The sequence below is a fragment of the Ascoidea rubescens genome (genome assembly GCF_001661345.1).
Source record: "Ascoidea rubescens DSM 1968 unplaced genomic scaffold ASCRUscaffold_5, whole genome shotgun sequence".
Taxonomy (NCBI): domain Eukaryota; kingdom Fungi; phylum Ascomycota; class Saccharomycetes; order Ascoideales; family Ascoideaceae; genus Ascoidea; species Ascoidea rubescens.
The window spans coordinates 405,635-421,429 of record NW_017962917.1 but is presented as its reverse complement, the minus strand read 5'-3'; the positions used below and the strand labels follow the sequence as shown (position 1 = coordinate 421,429).

The following is a 15,795-nucleotide window of genomic DNA, read 5'->3' as shown; positions in this document are numbered from 1 at the left end:
TTTTCCTGTTATCTATTTTCTATGTTCGTTTTTCATATTTTTTTATATTTTATTTTATATTTTATATTTTCATTTTTATTATCTATGTTTTGTCTTTCATTTTCATCCATTATTTTGTTTTTTTGTGTTATTGATTTACTTTTATATTTCTATTTTAATTCTATCGTTTTTCAATGTTTTTTTTTTTCAATTTGTCTCAATTATTTATAATCATTCTACACATTGAGACTTCTTTTCTGATAAATTCCTTCAATATAAAACATTCTTCAAATATAATTATAAAAATGGTTTATATTGATACAACTAAAAGAGTAGCTAAAAATACAGTTAATATTAAATTAGAAATAAACTCTTGACAAAATGATTTAGTTAAATCAGAAAAATCTATCAATTAAGTTTTTTATAATTATTCCACAATGGATTTTGAAGGTTTCCAAACATGCAAAGAATTGTCATTAGACACAGAGGAAATCATCCAATCATCGTTGGGATTCCAGGATATATCATTAACACCACTCATATGTCCTCCATGAATAAATAACAATTCTCTATTAAAAGTTTTATCATCTATGGGCTCAGTAAAGCCCTGGTCATAATCTTTGATAGTTGAAGTATCGTTATTTGGGTTCATCTGAGCCATATCCCAGAGTTTGACTCTATGGTCGTCTTGACCAGCTGAAGCCAATATGGAACCAAGATTATTATTCCATTTTATGGTAGAAATTGACCCCTTATGAGCGTTTTTTAAAGAATATATGGGTTTTGAAAAATCTCTCAAGTCCCAGATCGCTATTAAACCATCAGAATCAGCAGTTGCTAGACAAAACATATTTTTAAAATTGAAGGATAAAGAATTAATTCCACTATTATGATATGAGTTATTTGAGGGTGTAGATCTTTTACTATCATTAAGAACTGGTAGTCTTATATCGAAAATTTTTATTGAATTGTCTTCTCCAACAGAACCATAAATTGAGTCATGAGAATATAACCATTTGATATCATTTACACCACCAGGATGTGAGTTTTTGACCACACTTAATGGTGTATCCACTGTATTATTTTTTAGAGAAAAAGTACTTTTGATATCCCAAAGACAGGCATTTCCATCCAGAGAAGCAGAAAGCAAATATCCTTCTTTGTGATGATTAAAAGATAAGCCGTAACCCTCGGTTTTATGGTAATCCAAAATCATTTGAGGTTTGAATTTCTCAAAAGTACTATTTAGTTTACTGAAATGCTTTGTTCTATCAAATAGATAAATTTTGCCAGAATCATTAATAGAGGATATTATATCTGGTTTTTGAGGCATATAAATTAGTCTGTTAATATCACCTTTATTTAAAATCTTTTGATTGACTGTAATTTTTTTAAAAAGATAATTTGCACTATTATTATTTGAGCTACTGGAGTTAGTTATATTATTTATATTACTGTTTAGAAACTCATTTTTCTCTGGATCAAAATGTTCAATAGAGATAAATTTTGAACTTAGATCAGACGTAGTAAAATCTGCAAAGTGAATGAATTCGGATGAAACTTTAGAAGAAAAAGAGCCAAATAATAATCGAAATTTTTTTTTGAATACCTGGTTATTAGTTTTGGTACTTTTGTTATTAGGTTTGATTTTAGTTTTATTTAAATTGTCATTTTTTTCATTAATGTTACGATCATAATTTTCGGAAAGGCTGATGTTATTAATTTCAACTTTTTCAAAATCAGGAAGAAATTGAACAGTTAATGAAGGCCATACTAAGGAAAAAGTTTGCAAGTAATCATACAAATAAGGAGAATTTTTCTTCCAAATTTGATACTCTTCTTGAGATTTTGAGTCTATAAGCAAGCTTGAATCATTATCATATTCATTATGGTTATCGTTATCCTGAACATCAAGGACCTCTTTATCAATTGTTGGACTGGTCATTGTGATATCATTTATTTCATGAGGATCATCAATTTCAATTGTTTCTGGTTTTGAAGCAACTGAAGAGTTCTTTGATTGCAAGCCATTAGCCAAATCAGATCCCTGATCAGTTCTTGCATTACTTTCTTTGGAGATTCTTCCATTGAATTTGTTACTGTTCAAGTAAGCAAATATGCTTGGTTGATTTGACTGTTTACTTTCATTTTTCTTAATTTTTGAATTGATAGTTGAATTATCAACAAAAGCCAGGGAAGTTGGCGAAGTGGAGCTTGAATCAAGTCCAATTATATCTGGAAGAGCTCCCTCACTAGAAGAAGTCTTCATGCCTATGAATTGTATATCTTCTTCATGGGACATTGTTGAGACAGCGACTAATCATTTAAATCTGCTACTTATGTATAGCATAAAATCGCTTTAAAATCGCCAAAAAACGCACTAACAGACACACAAAAAAGAGGAAGTAAGCATACACCAAACAGCCCAATGTCAAACAACTGGTTTGTGGGTAGAAACAAAGCAAAGTAGTGAGAGAGATGCTGCCTGTGCTGCCTGTGCTGGAAATGCTGCCAAAGTCAAAAAAAACCCAAACAGCGCTGTGGCTCTGAAAAAAGTTCGTTTGGCGCGCGGCGAACAAACGAACACAATATCCGATGCCTCGGTGCACGTGCAAATTTCTGTGGAAAAAATTTCAGTTGTAGCGATTCTTTGGAGTGATAACTTTTGAGATAAATATTTGGAATTTATTCATTTTATTTTCTATTTTTTATTTTTGTTATTTTTGTTATTTCTTTCTATTTTTTCTTTGTTTTATTGTATTATTAGATATATGAACAACAAGACTTATTAAGCTTATCTTTGTAGGTTATCACTGGTAGGATACAAGATACTATAAAGGGATAGCAAATTTTTTACAGAGCAACATTAAAAACGTTTTTAACTGAAGATTTTTAGTAATATTTGAAATACACCAGAGAAAATGTCAATGCAAAAGGGTTTGTCAAATGAAAACTTGCTAAGATTAGAGAAGTTTGAGCATGATGCTGAAGCCTCGATTCCTTTTCTTGTTAGTGATGAAAAATCATCGAGTCTAAAAGACGCAAAATTACTTCCTTACCTAGCTGGTTTGAAACCGTCGCCTACTGTTAACAAATTCGAAATCATCGATACTAAGAAAAATATTGGTGAAAAGACCAAAGATGTGTCGAAAGGAACTGTAAAGCCATGGGTACATTTTGTTGCTGGTGGCGTTGGTGGTATGACAGGAGCTGTTTTTACTTGTCCATTTGATGTTGTGAAGACGAGATTGCAATCGGACGTTTACAAGAACATTTACAAAAGTTCAAGTTCACTTCATAGCTCGAATCCAGTCCTTAGTGCAGGAGCACATTTAAAAGACACTTTTAGTATCATCAATAATCTTTACAGATTAGAAGGTTTCAGATCTTTGTTTAAAGGGTTGGGTCCAAATTTGGTGGGTGTAATTCCTGCAAGATCTATAAATTTCTTTACCTACGGTCTTACAAAAGATTTTATTAAAACAAATTTCAATAACAGTCAAGAAGCAACATGGATCCATTTATTGTCTGCTGCTAATGCTGGTATTTGGACTTCAACTTTAACCAATCCAATTTGGTTGATTAAAACACGATTACAATTGGATCAAAAAAGCTCATCTCTCCAAAGAGAATATAGAAACTCCTATGATTGCTTCAGAAAAGTCATGAAATTGGAAGGTATCAAAGGTCTTTATAAAGGTCTTAGTGCCTCCTATTTAGGTTCCGTTGAGGGAATATTACAATGGGTTCTTTATGAACAAATGAAATTGATAATTTCAAAAAATTCAAAAAATTCAAATTCATTAAATAATCCCAATTATGAAAAATCCAATTGGGACTCAGTTGTCGAATGGGGTAAAAGATCTGGTTCTGCAGGTTTTGCCAAATTTATTGCTTCTTTGATAACATATCCTCATGAAGTTATCAGAACAAGATTAAGACAAGCTCCTATGGAAAATGGTTCACCAAAATATACTGGAATTGTTCAATGTTTCAGACTAGTTGTCAAAGAAGAAGGTTTTGTAAGTATGTATGGTGGTTTAACTCCTCATTTATTAAGAACTGTTCCCAATAGTATTATTATGTTTGGTACATGGGAAGTTGTCACCAAGCTTTTATCTAAATTTTAATCTTTAGATTTCCAGGTCTCCTTTCCAATATCTATCAAGTCATTTCAAATTTCATCTCTATATCCACACTTAAGTATTATGTGTTAATTTGATCATGTAAATAAATCATAATCCTGTTTAATTTTTTCACTAAATATTTTTTTTTTAATTTTTTAATTTTTATTTCTTATTAATTATTTTGTATATTTTATTATTTTTTTATTTTTGTTTTTGTTTTTGTCTTATGAAGCTTTCGGATATTTATTTTTTTTTCAAGTTTATGGTGTTTTTATTATTGAAAGTTTTTATTACCACTTCTACTATTTAATTTGTTCAATTCAAAAATAAGCAGAAGGTAATATAATAAGAATGATTATTGTTAAGTAATAAAATGAAGTCTTGTTGATAAAAAACTTAACAATATTTAATTTTTTTTTTATTAGTTAATCTGTCATTAAGTGTTGATATTAATGATTTTGGATATAATCTGTATAGATTTGTGAATAGTAAAATGTATCAACAATATAAATAAATAGTAATAATTTGCTATTGATAGTTTTATTTATATAATCGATCGATATACTGTGAATTATCACAATTTAAATTTTTGTTTTATTATTTATTTTTGATTTCAAATTTTTTTTTGATTTATTACTTTGTTTAGATTCAATTTAATCATATTCATGTATTATTATTTATATAGGTGTATAAATAAAAGTGGTGTTGAAATTATATATTGTTGATTGTCGTTATAAATATTTTATTGTTTTGAAAAACGTAAATAAAAAGAAAAAAAGTGAAAGAAAACAAAACAAAACTAAACTAAATGTGTGAAACATGAGAAAAGATAAAAAAACAGAGATTTTAAAGAAAAGCAATATAATATATTAATAAAATGTTGACCATTGTTTAAAAGTGTTGATTAAAGTTTGAGTGGAAGGATCGTGAGAATCAACAGGCTTTGCATCATTTAGTTCTTCACCGATAACTTTAGCTAAGATTTTACCCAATTCAACACCCCATTGGTCATAAGAGTTAATATTCCAAACAGCACCTTCAACAAAGGTGACATGCTCATAGTAAGCGATTAAGGCACCCAAAGTTTCAGGGTTAATCTTTTCACAAAGAATTGAGGTTGTTGGTCTATTACCCTTGAAGATTTTGTGTGGGATTAAATCTTCAGGGGTGTTTTCTTTGATCAATTGGTCTTCATTTTTACCTAACATTAAGGCCTCGGCTTGGGCAAAAAAGTTTGAAGCTAACATCTTTTGGTGTAAATTATTTTCAACGGGGTTATGAGAGTTGGCGGCTAAAATGAAGTCGGCAGGAATTAACTTGGTACCTTGATGAACCAATTGGAAGAAGGAGTGTTGAGAATTGGTTGCAGGTTCACCGAACAAGATTGTACCTGTTTGATAATTTGTAAATATGTTTTTTCTTGTGACGGATTTACCATTACTTTCCATGGAGAGTTGTTGTAAATAAGCAGGGAAACGGTGCAAGTATTGATCAAAGGGAGCAACTAAATGAGTTTGTGCATTGTAGAAGTTGTTGTACCAGATTGATAGTAGAGCACCAAAGGTTGGGATGTTATCTTGAGAGGAGGAAGAAGTGTTCAAGAAATGAAGATCCATGGCTTCAGCGCCCTTGAGGAATTTTAAAAAGTTGTCAAACCCAATGAATAAACAAATGGATAAACCAATTGAGGACCAAACTGAGTATCTACCACCCACCCAATTTTCAAAACCAAACATATTTTTAGGATTTATGCCAAATTTTTCAACTTCGGATTTGTTTGTTGATAGAGCGACAAAATGGTTTTTAATTGCCTCTTGGGGTAAGGATTTCAAAAACCAGTTTTTAGCAGTATTAGCGTTTGTGATAGTTTCAGCGGTTGTAAAAGTCTTTGAAGCAATTAAGAATAAGGTTGATTCTGGGTCTACATATTTCAATACTTCGGATACATGAGTGCCATCGATATTTGAGACAAAATGGACATTTAAATCAGAGGGAGAAGCGTACGACTTAAGAGCTTCGGTGACCATGACAGGACCTAGATCCGAACCACCAATACCGATGTTGACAATATTTTTGATTTTCTTTCCGGTGTAACCCTTCCATTGACCAGATCTGACGGAATCAGAGAACTCTTTCATGTGGTCCAAGACAGAGTTGACGCCAGTTGACACATTTTTGTCATCGACAAAGAGAGCCTTGTCCTTGTTGGTGTTTCTCAAGGCGATATGGTAGACAGCTCTGTTTTCTGTGAAATTGATGTGCTGACCATCAAACAACTTGTCCTTCAAGAGGTCGACATGGGACTCGCCAGTCAAATTGAACAAGTTCTTTAGAATGTCGTTTGTGACAAGGTTCTTGGAGAAATCAAAGAGGATCTTGATTTTCAAGTCGTTGGCAGGATCATCGACAGAGAAGGTCTTGGACAAATTGGCAATTCTGGCAGGGTCCTGTTTGAACTGGTCAGCGATAGAGAAGTTGTCAGGAAGGGCGTCTTTCAAGCCCTGCAAGACAGACCAGGAGGGCAAGCTGGTGGACAAATCGAAAGAAGAGGAGGAGGAGGACATGGAAAGAGGCAATTGAGCAGCAGCACTTAGCAGAGAGACAGCGGTGGCAGCAAAAGAGGAAGCAAATAGATAAGAACAGGAGAACAAGAGATGAGCAGCAGCCGCCCGTATTTATAGCGCAGCACACGTGTTCGGGCGCACGTGTGCGTGCCGTCAGAAGAGGTCGAAGCGTCTGCTGATTGTGGTGCGTGTGGTGCGTGTGGTGCCGGAAAAGCATGCAGCGCCGACGCAAAGACTCCTTTTCGTTGCAGTTCAAGTCGCGGGCGCGCTCGCGCAGCATCAAGAATGAGTGGCGGAAGTTACTCTACTTGAAGCAGAACTATCCCGACAACTACATCGACAGGGCCCTCTTCTTGAAGAGCCTCAAGAAGAACTCCACCGTCGTCAAATACAGCTACTGGAACATCTCCAACGACTTCAGTCTTGTGAGCTTGCATCTCTGCAATGTTTTGATGGTCTACTGCTTCTTTGTCTATTCCTACTCCCACAACAATGCTCTTCTCTCTTTCTGCGTCACACTCGCCACTATCACCATCTACCTCTGTTTCTATCGTCTCAATCCAAACGCCTTTGGCTTTGCTGCTGATGCAATTGACCACTTCAAGCTCTTCAAGTCGTCTGTCGTTATTATCTCCTTCCTCTTGAGTTTGTCTCCCATCTTGAAATCATTGACAAATTCGATATCCAGCGACTCAATATGGGCTCTATCTTTCTGGCTATGCATTTTAAACATCCTTACAAACAACTACCAGTTCAGCAACAATACAAAAGATAATAACAAAAACAAAGACAACTACACTTACTCAATTGTCGCTTTCAACATCCAATTCTCAAACCTAATCGTCCTAGCTTCAAGATTATCCTCAATCATCCAGGTTTTTTGTTTCATTTTAATCTCAATTCAGTTTATATCAATTTACCCGATTTTTCAACACCATTTGAGAATCTATAATAAATCTCGTCCTCACAAAAACTCAAATAAATTCCTCTTCGTTTCTTACTTTATTCTATCAACTGCTTTTTTCTTTAATTTGTTCAAACATTCAAATTCAATCTGGATTCTAATCGTTTTTTGGTTCTCCCTAAATTTTCTCATTTTGTTTATTTTCCCTCTTTATTTCATTTATTTACAAAACTTTAAAAATGAACTTCAAGGTCCCTGGGATCCTGCAAAGCCAATCTATCAATAATCAATTGAAAAAATAAATTAAATAATAAATTCAAAAATAAATCAAATAATAAACTAACATTGGAAAATTCAATTTATATTCCGAAATGATCTACAGTCATATCAATAATTTTCCAATTCCCTTCATGTTCTCACACTCTACTATCCTATCCTATCCGCGTACATAAAATCCACTTTAAGTTGTTCAAATGTTATAAATTACTTCATCTTATATAAACTACTTAATAATCAATAAACTTAAGCTTCAAGATCCTTTTTAAGAGTACCCATAAAGGCCTTCTTTTCAGCTGGGGTTTGGAATCTACCCTTACCGAATTTAGAAGCAGTATCAATCCATTTAAGATTAACTTCTTCAATGGCTCTTCTAGATGTATCAACATATAATGATTTTCTCAATGTAATAACTCTCTTTTTAATACCTGGAATAGATCCCTTAAGAACAACAAAATCGTTCTTGACCTCACCATATCTAACAAATCCACCCATTGGGTTAATAGTCTTCTTGGTTCTGTCAAACTCAGTGGCACCATTAGATTCATCAGTTCCCTTACCAATTCTGTAGATCTTGTGGTTAATTGAGGTTCTGTGGTGGTAACCGTTTTGACCAGCACGAGCAACTGTCCATTGGACATGGGCTGGATGCCAGGCACCAATACAGGCAACTTTTCGAAGACCTCTGTGGGTCTTTCTTGGTAACTTCTTGGTACCCCATCTGTGAGTAACACCTTCAAATCCATGACCCTTGGTAACAGCAATAACATCAATCATTTCATTTTGACTGAAAATTGAGTCAACTGGAACTGTCTTTTCAAACAAGTTGTAAGCAAAATCAACCTTTTCTGGAATGGATCCACCATTCACTTGAATTTCAGCCAAATGGGCCTTTTTTTGAACTAATGGAGTTTTCTTAACTTGAGTGTGAACTAAAACTCTCACAACAGTACAGTACTTTTTGATTCTCAATAATTCTCTCTTGATATCAGTAGCGTTGTTAGCGTACTTGGTAGAGTACTTGGTGAATGCCTTCTTCTTGGATTTGTACCAGTTCTTGTAAAATCTTCTTCTGATTTCATCTGACAAATGTTCAGCCCAGACGGTGGTCAATGATCTCAATCCTCTTGGAGTTTCAACATAGCCAACAACACCAACAACAACAATTGGTGGGGTATCGACAACTGTAACAGCTTCAACAATTTCTCTCTTGTGCATTTTGGAACCTGGACGATCCAAATCTCTGACAGTGGTAGTCATACCGGCCTTGTAACCTAAAAAGGCGGTTAAAGCAACTGCTTTCTTTTGATCATCCTTTGGGAAGGCTTTAATGGTACCTCTTTGTTTGGCGGCTCTTTTTCTTGGAAGGAAACCAAGATGACCATGACGTGGAGCTTCGTACTTTCTGTGAGACATTATCGAATATAATTGCGGTGGTGCTGAAGTCCTCTACCTAAAAAGAAACAAGATATAATAACAAAAAAATATATAATATAGTATTGCACAAAGCGTTGATTATATTCTCATACTAATTGGGTTGAAATTCTAGCTTGAAAATTTTCTAAACGCAATAAAAGTGTAATAGCCCTATACATGCACGTGCTTGTGTATAGGGCTTTATAGTGTTCACTTGCTGAAGCACAGTATTTGGATACAACTAACTACGATACAGACCCATCTTTCACCTTATCCACCAACTTCAGAAATATCATCACCAAGAATAATAGAAAAGTAAGTTTAATTGGTTCCCATTTCAGTTTACTACCTTCCACTTAAGAAATTGGAAACAATAATTCTACAATACTTCAACACAAAAGGCTAAAACATCGCAAAACAGTTCTTTTAAATCGAATAATAGCATAATTATGGATTTAATATGAAAATTGTCAATTTTATGTTATTTACTAAATTATAATATAGCGATTTCATTTAAAAGTGAGGTTTTACACACAAGTAAAATTAATTCAATGGGTAAACTAAACACTGAAAGAACTGGCTCGTTAACTAAATCAAATTGATATGAAAATTAAAATTAGAAAGGAAATCGAAATTTCAGTAATTTCCTTTATTTATTTATTGAATTATTAAAATATTTATAATCAATATAAATTGCAGAAGTTCAATGAAAATGGAGAAACAAGATTTTTTTGTTTTTTTATGGATATTTCCAATTTCTTAACAAATACAGAATGATAAATATTTATTGTAACTTTAATTCAAATATACTAATTAATCATTTGCTTTCCTTTTTTTTTCAAATTATTTAAAGTGAAATATATTGCTGCTTATTTATTATTAGCTGCTGCTGGTAACACCAACCCAACAGCTAAAGAAATTAAAAAAGTTTTAAAATCTGTCAATGCTGAAATTGATGAAACTAAATTAGATAAATTCTTAGATGAAGTATCCGGTAAAACTCCTGAAGAATTAATTGCTGAAGGTAATTCAAAATTGTCTTCAGTTCCAGGTGGATCATCAGGATCTGCTGCTGGAGGCGCTACAACTACCGATTCTACTGATAAGGCTGAAGAAAAAGAAGAAGAAGCTGATGAATCTGAAGAAGAATCTGATGATGACATGGGTTTCGGTTTGTTTGATTAAGCAGTTTATAAGTAATTCAATAATGTTATAAATTAAATTATTTTAAAACTTACAAGAAAGCAAGTCCAGAATATCAGTCAAACAAACATGAAAAAAAAGTATTAAAGTATAATTTTTATTGTTTTAATATAGATTCCACTTTTTTTTTCCAATCAATATATTTGGAAATAAAATTCAAAATTTGTATAATACTAAATCTACACTATCGATTTAAGAGATATGAAAAATTTAAATTATTTTTATTGAAAAGTAATCTATTGAAATGAAATATAAGCAAAAAAAAAAAAATGAACACAAACAGGGAGAAATAAAAATGGAGAGTTTATATTATATTATAAAGAATTATGATCATGATTAAAAACCAAGGTAAATAGTGAGATAAACGAAAAAAAAACAAAAGAAAAGAAAGGAAAAATGAGAAATATAAAAAGATAAAAAGATAAACAGGATAAAATAAAATGTAAATTAAATCAGTCAGTCAATAAATTCCAATCTATTTTAATTGGGAAAGCTCCAAAGCTTGTTTAATATCTTGTAATAAATCATTTTCATCTTCAACACCAACACTTAATCTGATCAAATCATCAAAAACACCAGCTTTTTCTCTTTCAGCGACAGGAATACCAGCATGAGTCATCACAGCTGGAACTTCTAATAGAGATTCAATACCACCGAGGGATTCAGCTAAAGTGAAGATTTTAGTAGAGGAAACAAATTTAGCAGCACCTTTGGCTCCACCTTTGATTCTGAAAGAGATCATACCACCACCTAAGGCATCTCTGTGTTGTTTTTGAACAACTTTGTAATTTTTATGAGTCTTTAAGCCTGGATAATTAACGGCTAAAACATTTGAATGATTTTGTAATAAACTGGCAATGGCTAAAGCGTTAGAAGAGGCCCTGGAGGCTCTTAAATGTAAAGTTTTAACACCTCTGTGAGCCAACCATGAATCAAAAGGAGATGGAATGGCACCAATGGCATTTTGTAAGAAAAGTAATCTTTCGTATAATATTTGGGAGTTTGTTGCTAAGACACCCATCACTACATCAGAATGACCGTTAATGTATTTGGTAACAGAGTGGACAACGATATCAGCACCATGGTTTAAAGGATTTTGAATGTATGGAGATAAAAAGGTGTTATCAACAACCAAGAATATATTTGGGTTTATGGATTTCAAAAGCTGGGAGACCTTTGAAATATCAGTGATTGATAGAGTTGGGTTTGATGGGGTTTCGACCCAAACTAATTTAGTGTTGTCTTGAATTAAGTTTGGCAAATCAGTGATAATATCATTGGTGAAATCTGTTTTAATTCCATGAGTGTTTGCGACTTTAGTGAAATATCTGTGAGTACCACCATAAACATCACCAACACTAATGACATGGGACCCTTGGGCTAAGCTTTGTAAAATATTAGCAGTGGCTGCACTACCAGACGAGAAGGCTAAAGCATATTTACCATTTTCTAAAGAGGCAATAACTTTTTCAAAGGCTTCTCTGTTTGGATTTTGGGATCGGGAGTATTCATAAACGCCAATTGGATTTGCAGGAGAAGATTGAGCAAAAGTTGTAGAAAGAGAAATTGGAGAAATAACAGCACCAGAGTGAGGATCATGAGCTGAACCAACGTGAATGGCTTTGGTTGCGAAACCAAATTGAGACTCTGGGGTAGATGGAACGATTTCTTCTAAAGTCATTATGAAATGTAAATTAAAATTGGTTGTGTGTTGAAGAATATATTGATTTTTTCAATGATAAGGATAAAGATAAAAACCTCAAAATACTGCTTAGAAGAAAACAACTTTTTAGGCTGAAATATAAGAAAAAGTGAAGATGAAGACGAAGATGAAAATGAAAAATTTTAAATTACACTGTAATTCTACTCTTTTTATATAACAGAACTCGGAATAAACTCATCAGATCGACATACATTTGCTCCAAACACGACTTGGAAGGAGCTGTGATTCGTAGAAAAAATTTATCATCCACTCTTGGTATTAATCATCAGTCGAAATATACTGTTCTCAATTGTGAGCGATAACGTGCAATTGTGAAATAGAAAACATTTTCCAAACCTTATTTAACAGACAAAAAGAAATAAGAGCACCCGCAGTGGTGGCGACACACCACTTTTCCTAATTGTTCGGTTCAATAAGCTCAGAAAAAAGAAACCAAGCAAATGAGGTGGGTTGATGTTAAGTCCGATTTTGCTCTTACTAATCCGCTGCGCTGGGCCAAGTTTATCTTGACTGTTTTTCCGCATGCATGCTCTTTTCGGGTAGTCACGCATGTGTTTACTGCTCAAAGACCAGCTAGGGCTTTGAAATGTTGCTAGGGCTCGGTAGCATTATTAATACAGATAGGGCTTTATCACACCTGTACAAAGCGGATGCATTTCCAGAATGTTCTACAAAGCCTTTCTGAGCAGGACAATGCTTCCAGAACCTTCTTGTCTTTTCTGATTTTTTCTGGGGAAGCTCCAGAAAATACTCTCTGTGCTGTTGTTGCTGATGACAAATTACGCCTCCAATGTTTTGACTGGTATAAATACACACAGAATTCTGTATTGGTGTGAGTAGCTCTTGTTTTCCTATACTATCTTGCAATCAATTGCAATCAATTACAACAATTAATTATAACACTCAATTACAACTAATCTCAACACTCTATTTACAATAATGTCCTACAATTACAACCCATTTGGTGATAACATCTTTAGTTATCCAAATCTCAATGCCTATGGTGAAAACGACAATGCTTGTGATTACTTGCCAATTTCTCTTTGCAACAGACCTGCAAGAATTATTCCATTTACTGATTCATCATTACCATACAGAACACTGACTCCAAATCAAAGACCAGCACCAAGACAGAGATCAAGATACTATAACAAAAATCCCAATTTATTTGACATATTTTATAAAGATGAGCCTAAATACGAGGAACCATCAGACTACTTCAACCTTGTCAACTTGATCAACAATGAGTACAAATTCAAAAAACATATCAGACAAAATGAAAGCGCAGATAACATCACATTGGAATTTGTCAAAGAATTCAATCCTAGATTGGTCAAGTTGAATTTCAAAGACGAGTTTGATAATAAATTCAATGACTGGAGAATCAAATTAAGCAAAGACATTGGGCTTAACTACAATTTCAGAAATAATAATGATAATGATAATAACAGTATCTATGATTTAACTATTACATCTGAGGAAGATGACATTGAAAAGCACTACAAACTTGATAATAATAGTTTCAATGTCGATGGAATTAAATGGAAAATCATTAACACCTCAAATTCAACAAAATTGATGTTGATTATTCCAAAAAGATCAGATGAAAAACCTAATCAAAAAAAAGTAGTAAATGAAAAGAAATTGGCAAATGAAATTCAAAATAAAATCAACAAAGCACAACAACAATGGATAAATTACTTGCAAACTCAATCCGAGAATGAATTGAAGTCTAAATTTAATCAACATACTAAAGAAGATCATGATCAAGTTAAGAACACTAATTCTAATACCGCTGCCACCACTACTACTGCTACTAATAATGATAATAGTGATAATATTATAAGAATTCCAATCAATTTTATTGAAGAAAGCTCAAAACCGGTTGATGTCAATGTTTCAAACACAAAGGATTCAATCAGTCAAGATGAAAAAGTTGTTGATTCTGAAATTGAGCCAGCAACTGAATCCAAGTTAGAACCCGAGATAAAAGTCAATAAATCTGTTGAAATTGATTCTAGTGCCAAACAATCTACTATCAAACAATATACTATCAAACAATCCACTAGAGTAACTGAAAATGATAACGAAATGGAAGTCGATTCTGATTACGAAAATGTATCCAAAGACGAATTGAATAATGAAAATAAGAAAACCCCTGAAGATAGTAACAATGTTATTGAATGTTCCAGACCTAATGATAAAACTGAAAAGCTATTCCAACATGATAACGATAGTAACACATCAGTTGATTCAAATGCATCAAAAAAGTCTCCATTACTTCAAGACGTCGATGTTGATTTTGAAGAATTTTAAAATATATTGATATTAACAATACAGTTTATATATTGGTTTGAATTTGGATCATGGTTTTAGTCTTTAATTAATTAATTAGTTTTTCTTTTCATTTTGGTTTTTTTGTGTTTTTCTTTTTCTTTTTCTTTTTGAATTTTTTTTCTGTTATAATTTACATATACTTTATCTTATATTTTTAATTTAACTTAATAAAACATTATTTTTTTAAAGTCATGTTCTGTAATTTGTAGAAGTTCTATAATATGTAGAACTGTATAATTGAATTGGTAAATTGTATTAAGCCAAATACCAAGCATAAGCGCGATACATTGCTAAAATTTGGTTCAATAAATTCATTCAGAGCCCATTTTAATATTTTTGTAAAACTCATCACACATTCTTTAAATAAAAATAATCTTTTGCATTTTCACTTCGACAATCTAGCTTTTATTCTGGGAATTGATATAATCTTGAAATAAAAACTGCTTCGAAAACAAATAGTGAATGTCGTGTCTTTAAATATTGTACTTGAAGAAAGAAATAAGGATGTTTTGGTAGCTAATAATTGCAGCGATATCAATAATATCAATTTTAAGTGTTACTTTTTTAACTAGGTGTTTTTATTTTAAAACAGGATAAGAGAAACAAATTGAAAAAGTTGAAATAAGGCAGTTTCCTTTTTATATACAAAAATCTCAAAGCGGCAACTAATTTCATACATACCAATGCATATATGCGCTTTAGTGCTCAGAACTTGCATATTTCTATTGTTCTTGTGAATTTCTGGAAAATAAAGTTCTCATCATTTCGAAACCTTTGTTATTCAGACCAATCTTTTTGAATTTTTATTTATTCTAATCCCACCAATTAATTTACAAAAATAATTATCATTTATCAAGCAGCAATTTCAAATAATTTATTTATTCAAAAGATTTGTTCAGAGGATTTTTTATACCCTGATTCAATAATTCACTCCACATTTAATTCTAAATTCAACTACAATTTTGTATTCATGTTTTATTAATTTTTAAAATGTATGTTCTGTAATATTTATGATCTATGTAATAAAATAAGTTTAGAGTAAATTATTTTGAACAAAAAATGAAAAAAATAAATTTGGTGTTTAACTTTACTGCTATCAAGAAGTTGTGGACTGATTACTACAATATGATTTTTTTTAGCTAAAATATTATAAGCAAGGTATAAATTATATAGGAAATAATTTTAATATATAATACATTAAAAAAATAAAATATAATAAAAAATAAAATATAATAAAATATAATAATAAAACAAAAACCAACGAGT

General features: G+C 32.2%; 8 protein-coding genes across 8 annotated transcripts; 4 read left to right on the top strand and 4 right to left on the bottom strand.

The window, feature by feature from the left end:
- Positions 1 to 5: 5 nt before the first annotated feature.
- On the bottom strand, positions 6 to 2,462 carry MSI1 (Msi1p). Its single transcript, XM_020193083.1, has one exon. It carries the CDS (start codon positions 2,279 to 2,281, stop codon positions 407 to 409), a length of 1,875 nt encoding a protein of 624 aa, XP_020047787.1. The 5' UTR covers positions 2,282 to 2,462; the 3' UTR covers positions 6 to 406.
- Positions 2,463 to 2,691: 229 nt separating this feature from the next.
- RIM2 (Rim2p) lies at positions 2,692 to 4,216 on the top strand. Its single transcript, XM_020193082.1, has one exon. The coding sequence runs from the start codon at positions 2,901 to 2,903 to the stop codon at positions 4,107 to 4,109; it is 1,209 nt and encodes a 402-aa protein (XP_020047786.1). The 5' UTR covers positions 2,692 to 2,900; the 3' UTR covers positions 4,110 to 4,216.
- A 642-nt stretch (positions 4,217 to 4,858) lies between these two features.
- On the bottom strand, positions 4,859 to 6,736 carry PGI1 (glucose-6-phosphate isomerase). Its single transcript, XM_020191053.1, has one exon. The coding sequence runs from the start codon at positions 6,668 to 6,670 to the stop codon at positions 4,976 to 4,978; it is 1,695 nt and encodes a 564-aa protein (XP_020047785.1). The 5' UTR covers positions 6,671 to 6,736; the 3' UTR covers positions 4,859 to 4,975.
- Positions 6,737 to 6,856: 120 nt separating this feature from the next.
- Positions 6,857 to 7,860, top strand: GPI2 (phosphatidylinositol N-acetylglucosaminyltransferase; the record flags this gene model as incomplete). The annotated part of the gene is made up of 1 exon (XM_020191198.1): positions 6,857 to 7,860. The coding sequence occupies exon 1, from the start codon at positions 6,886 to 6,888 to the stop codon at positions 7,858 to 7,860; it is 975 nt and encodes a 324-aa protein (XP_020047784.1). The 5' UTR covers positions 6,857 to 6,885.
- Positions 7,861 to 8,096: 236 nt separating this feature from the next.
- RPL3 (60S ribosomal protein uL3) lies at positions 8,097 to 9,266 on the bottom strand (the record flags this gene model as incomplete). The annotated part of the gene is made up of 1 exon (XM_020193081.1): positions 8,097 to 9,266. The coding sequence occupies one exon, from the start codon at positions 9,264 to 9,266 to the stop codon at positions 8,097 to 8,099; it is 1,170 nt and encodes a 389-aa protein (XP_020047783.1).
- A 773-nt stretch (positions 9,267 to 10,039) lies between these two features.
- ASCRUDRAFT_85753 (ribosomal protein P2) lies at positions 10,040 to 10,519 on the top strand (the record flags this gene model as incomplete). Its single annotated transcript, XM_020194908.1, has 2 exons — positions 10,040 to 10,055; positions 10,150 to 10,519. The coding sequence occupies 2 exons, from the start codon at positions 10,040 to 10,042 to the stop codon at positions 10,449 to 10,451; spliced, it is 318 nt and encodes a 105-aa protein (XP_020047782.1). The 3' UTR covers positions 10,452 to 10,519.
- A 200-nt stretch (positions 10,520 to 10,719) lies between these two features.
- On the bottom strand, positions 10,720 to 12,431 carry ASCRUDRAFT_75484 (trans-sulfuration enzyme family protein). The gene has a single exon (XM_020193080.1). The coding sequence runs from the start codon at positions 12,148 to 12,150 to the stop codon at positions 10,945 to 10,947; it is 1,206 nt and encodes a 401-aa protein (XP_020047781.1). The 5' UTR covers positions 12,151 to 12,431; the 3' UTR covers positions 10,720 to 10,944.
- Positions 12,432 to 12,929: 498 nt separating this feature from the next.
- Positions 12,930 to 14,621, top strand: ASCRUDRAFT_75483 (uncharacterized protein). Its single transcript, XM_020193079.1, has one exon. It carries the CDS (start codon positions 13,132 to 13,134, stop codon positions 14,506 to 14,508), a length of 1,377 nt encoding a protein of 458 aa, XP_020047780.1. The 5' UTR covers positions 12,930 to 13,131; the 3' UTR covers positions 14,509 to 14,621.
- Positions 14,622 to 15,795: the final 1,174 nt, after the last annotated feature.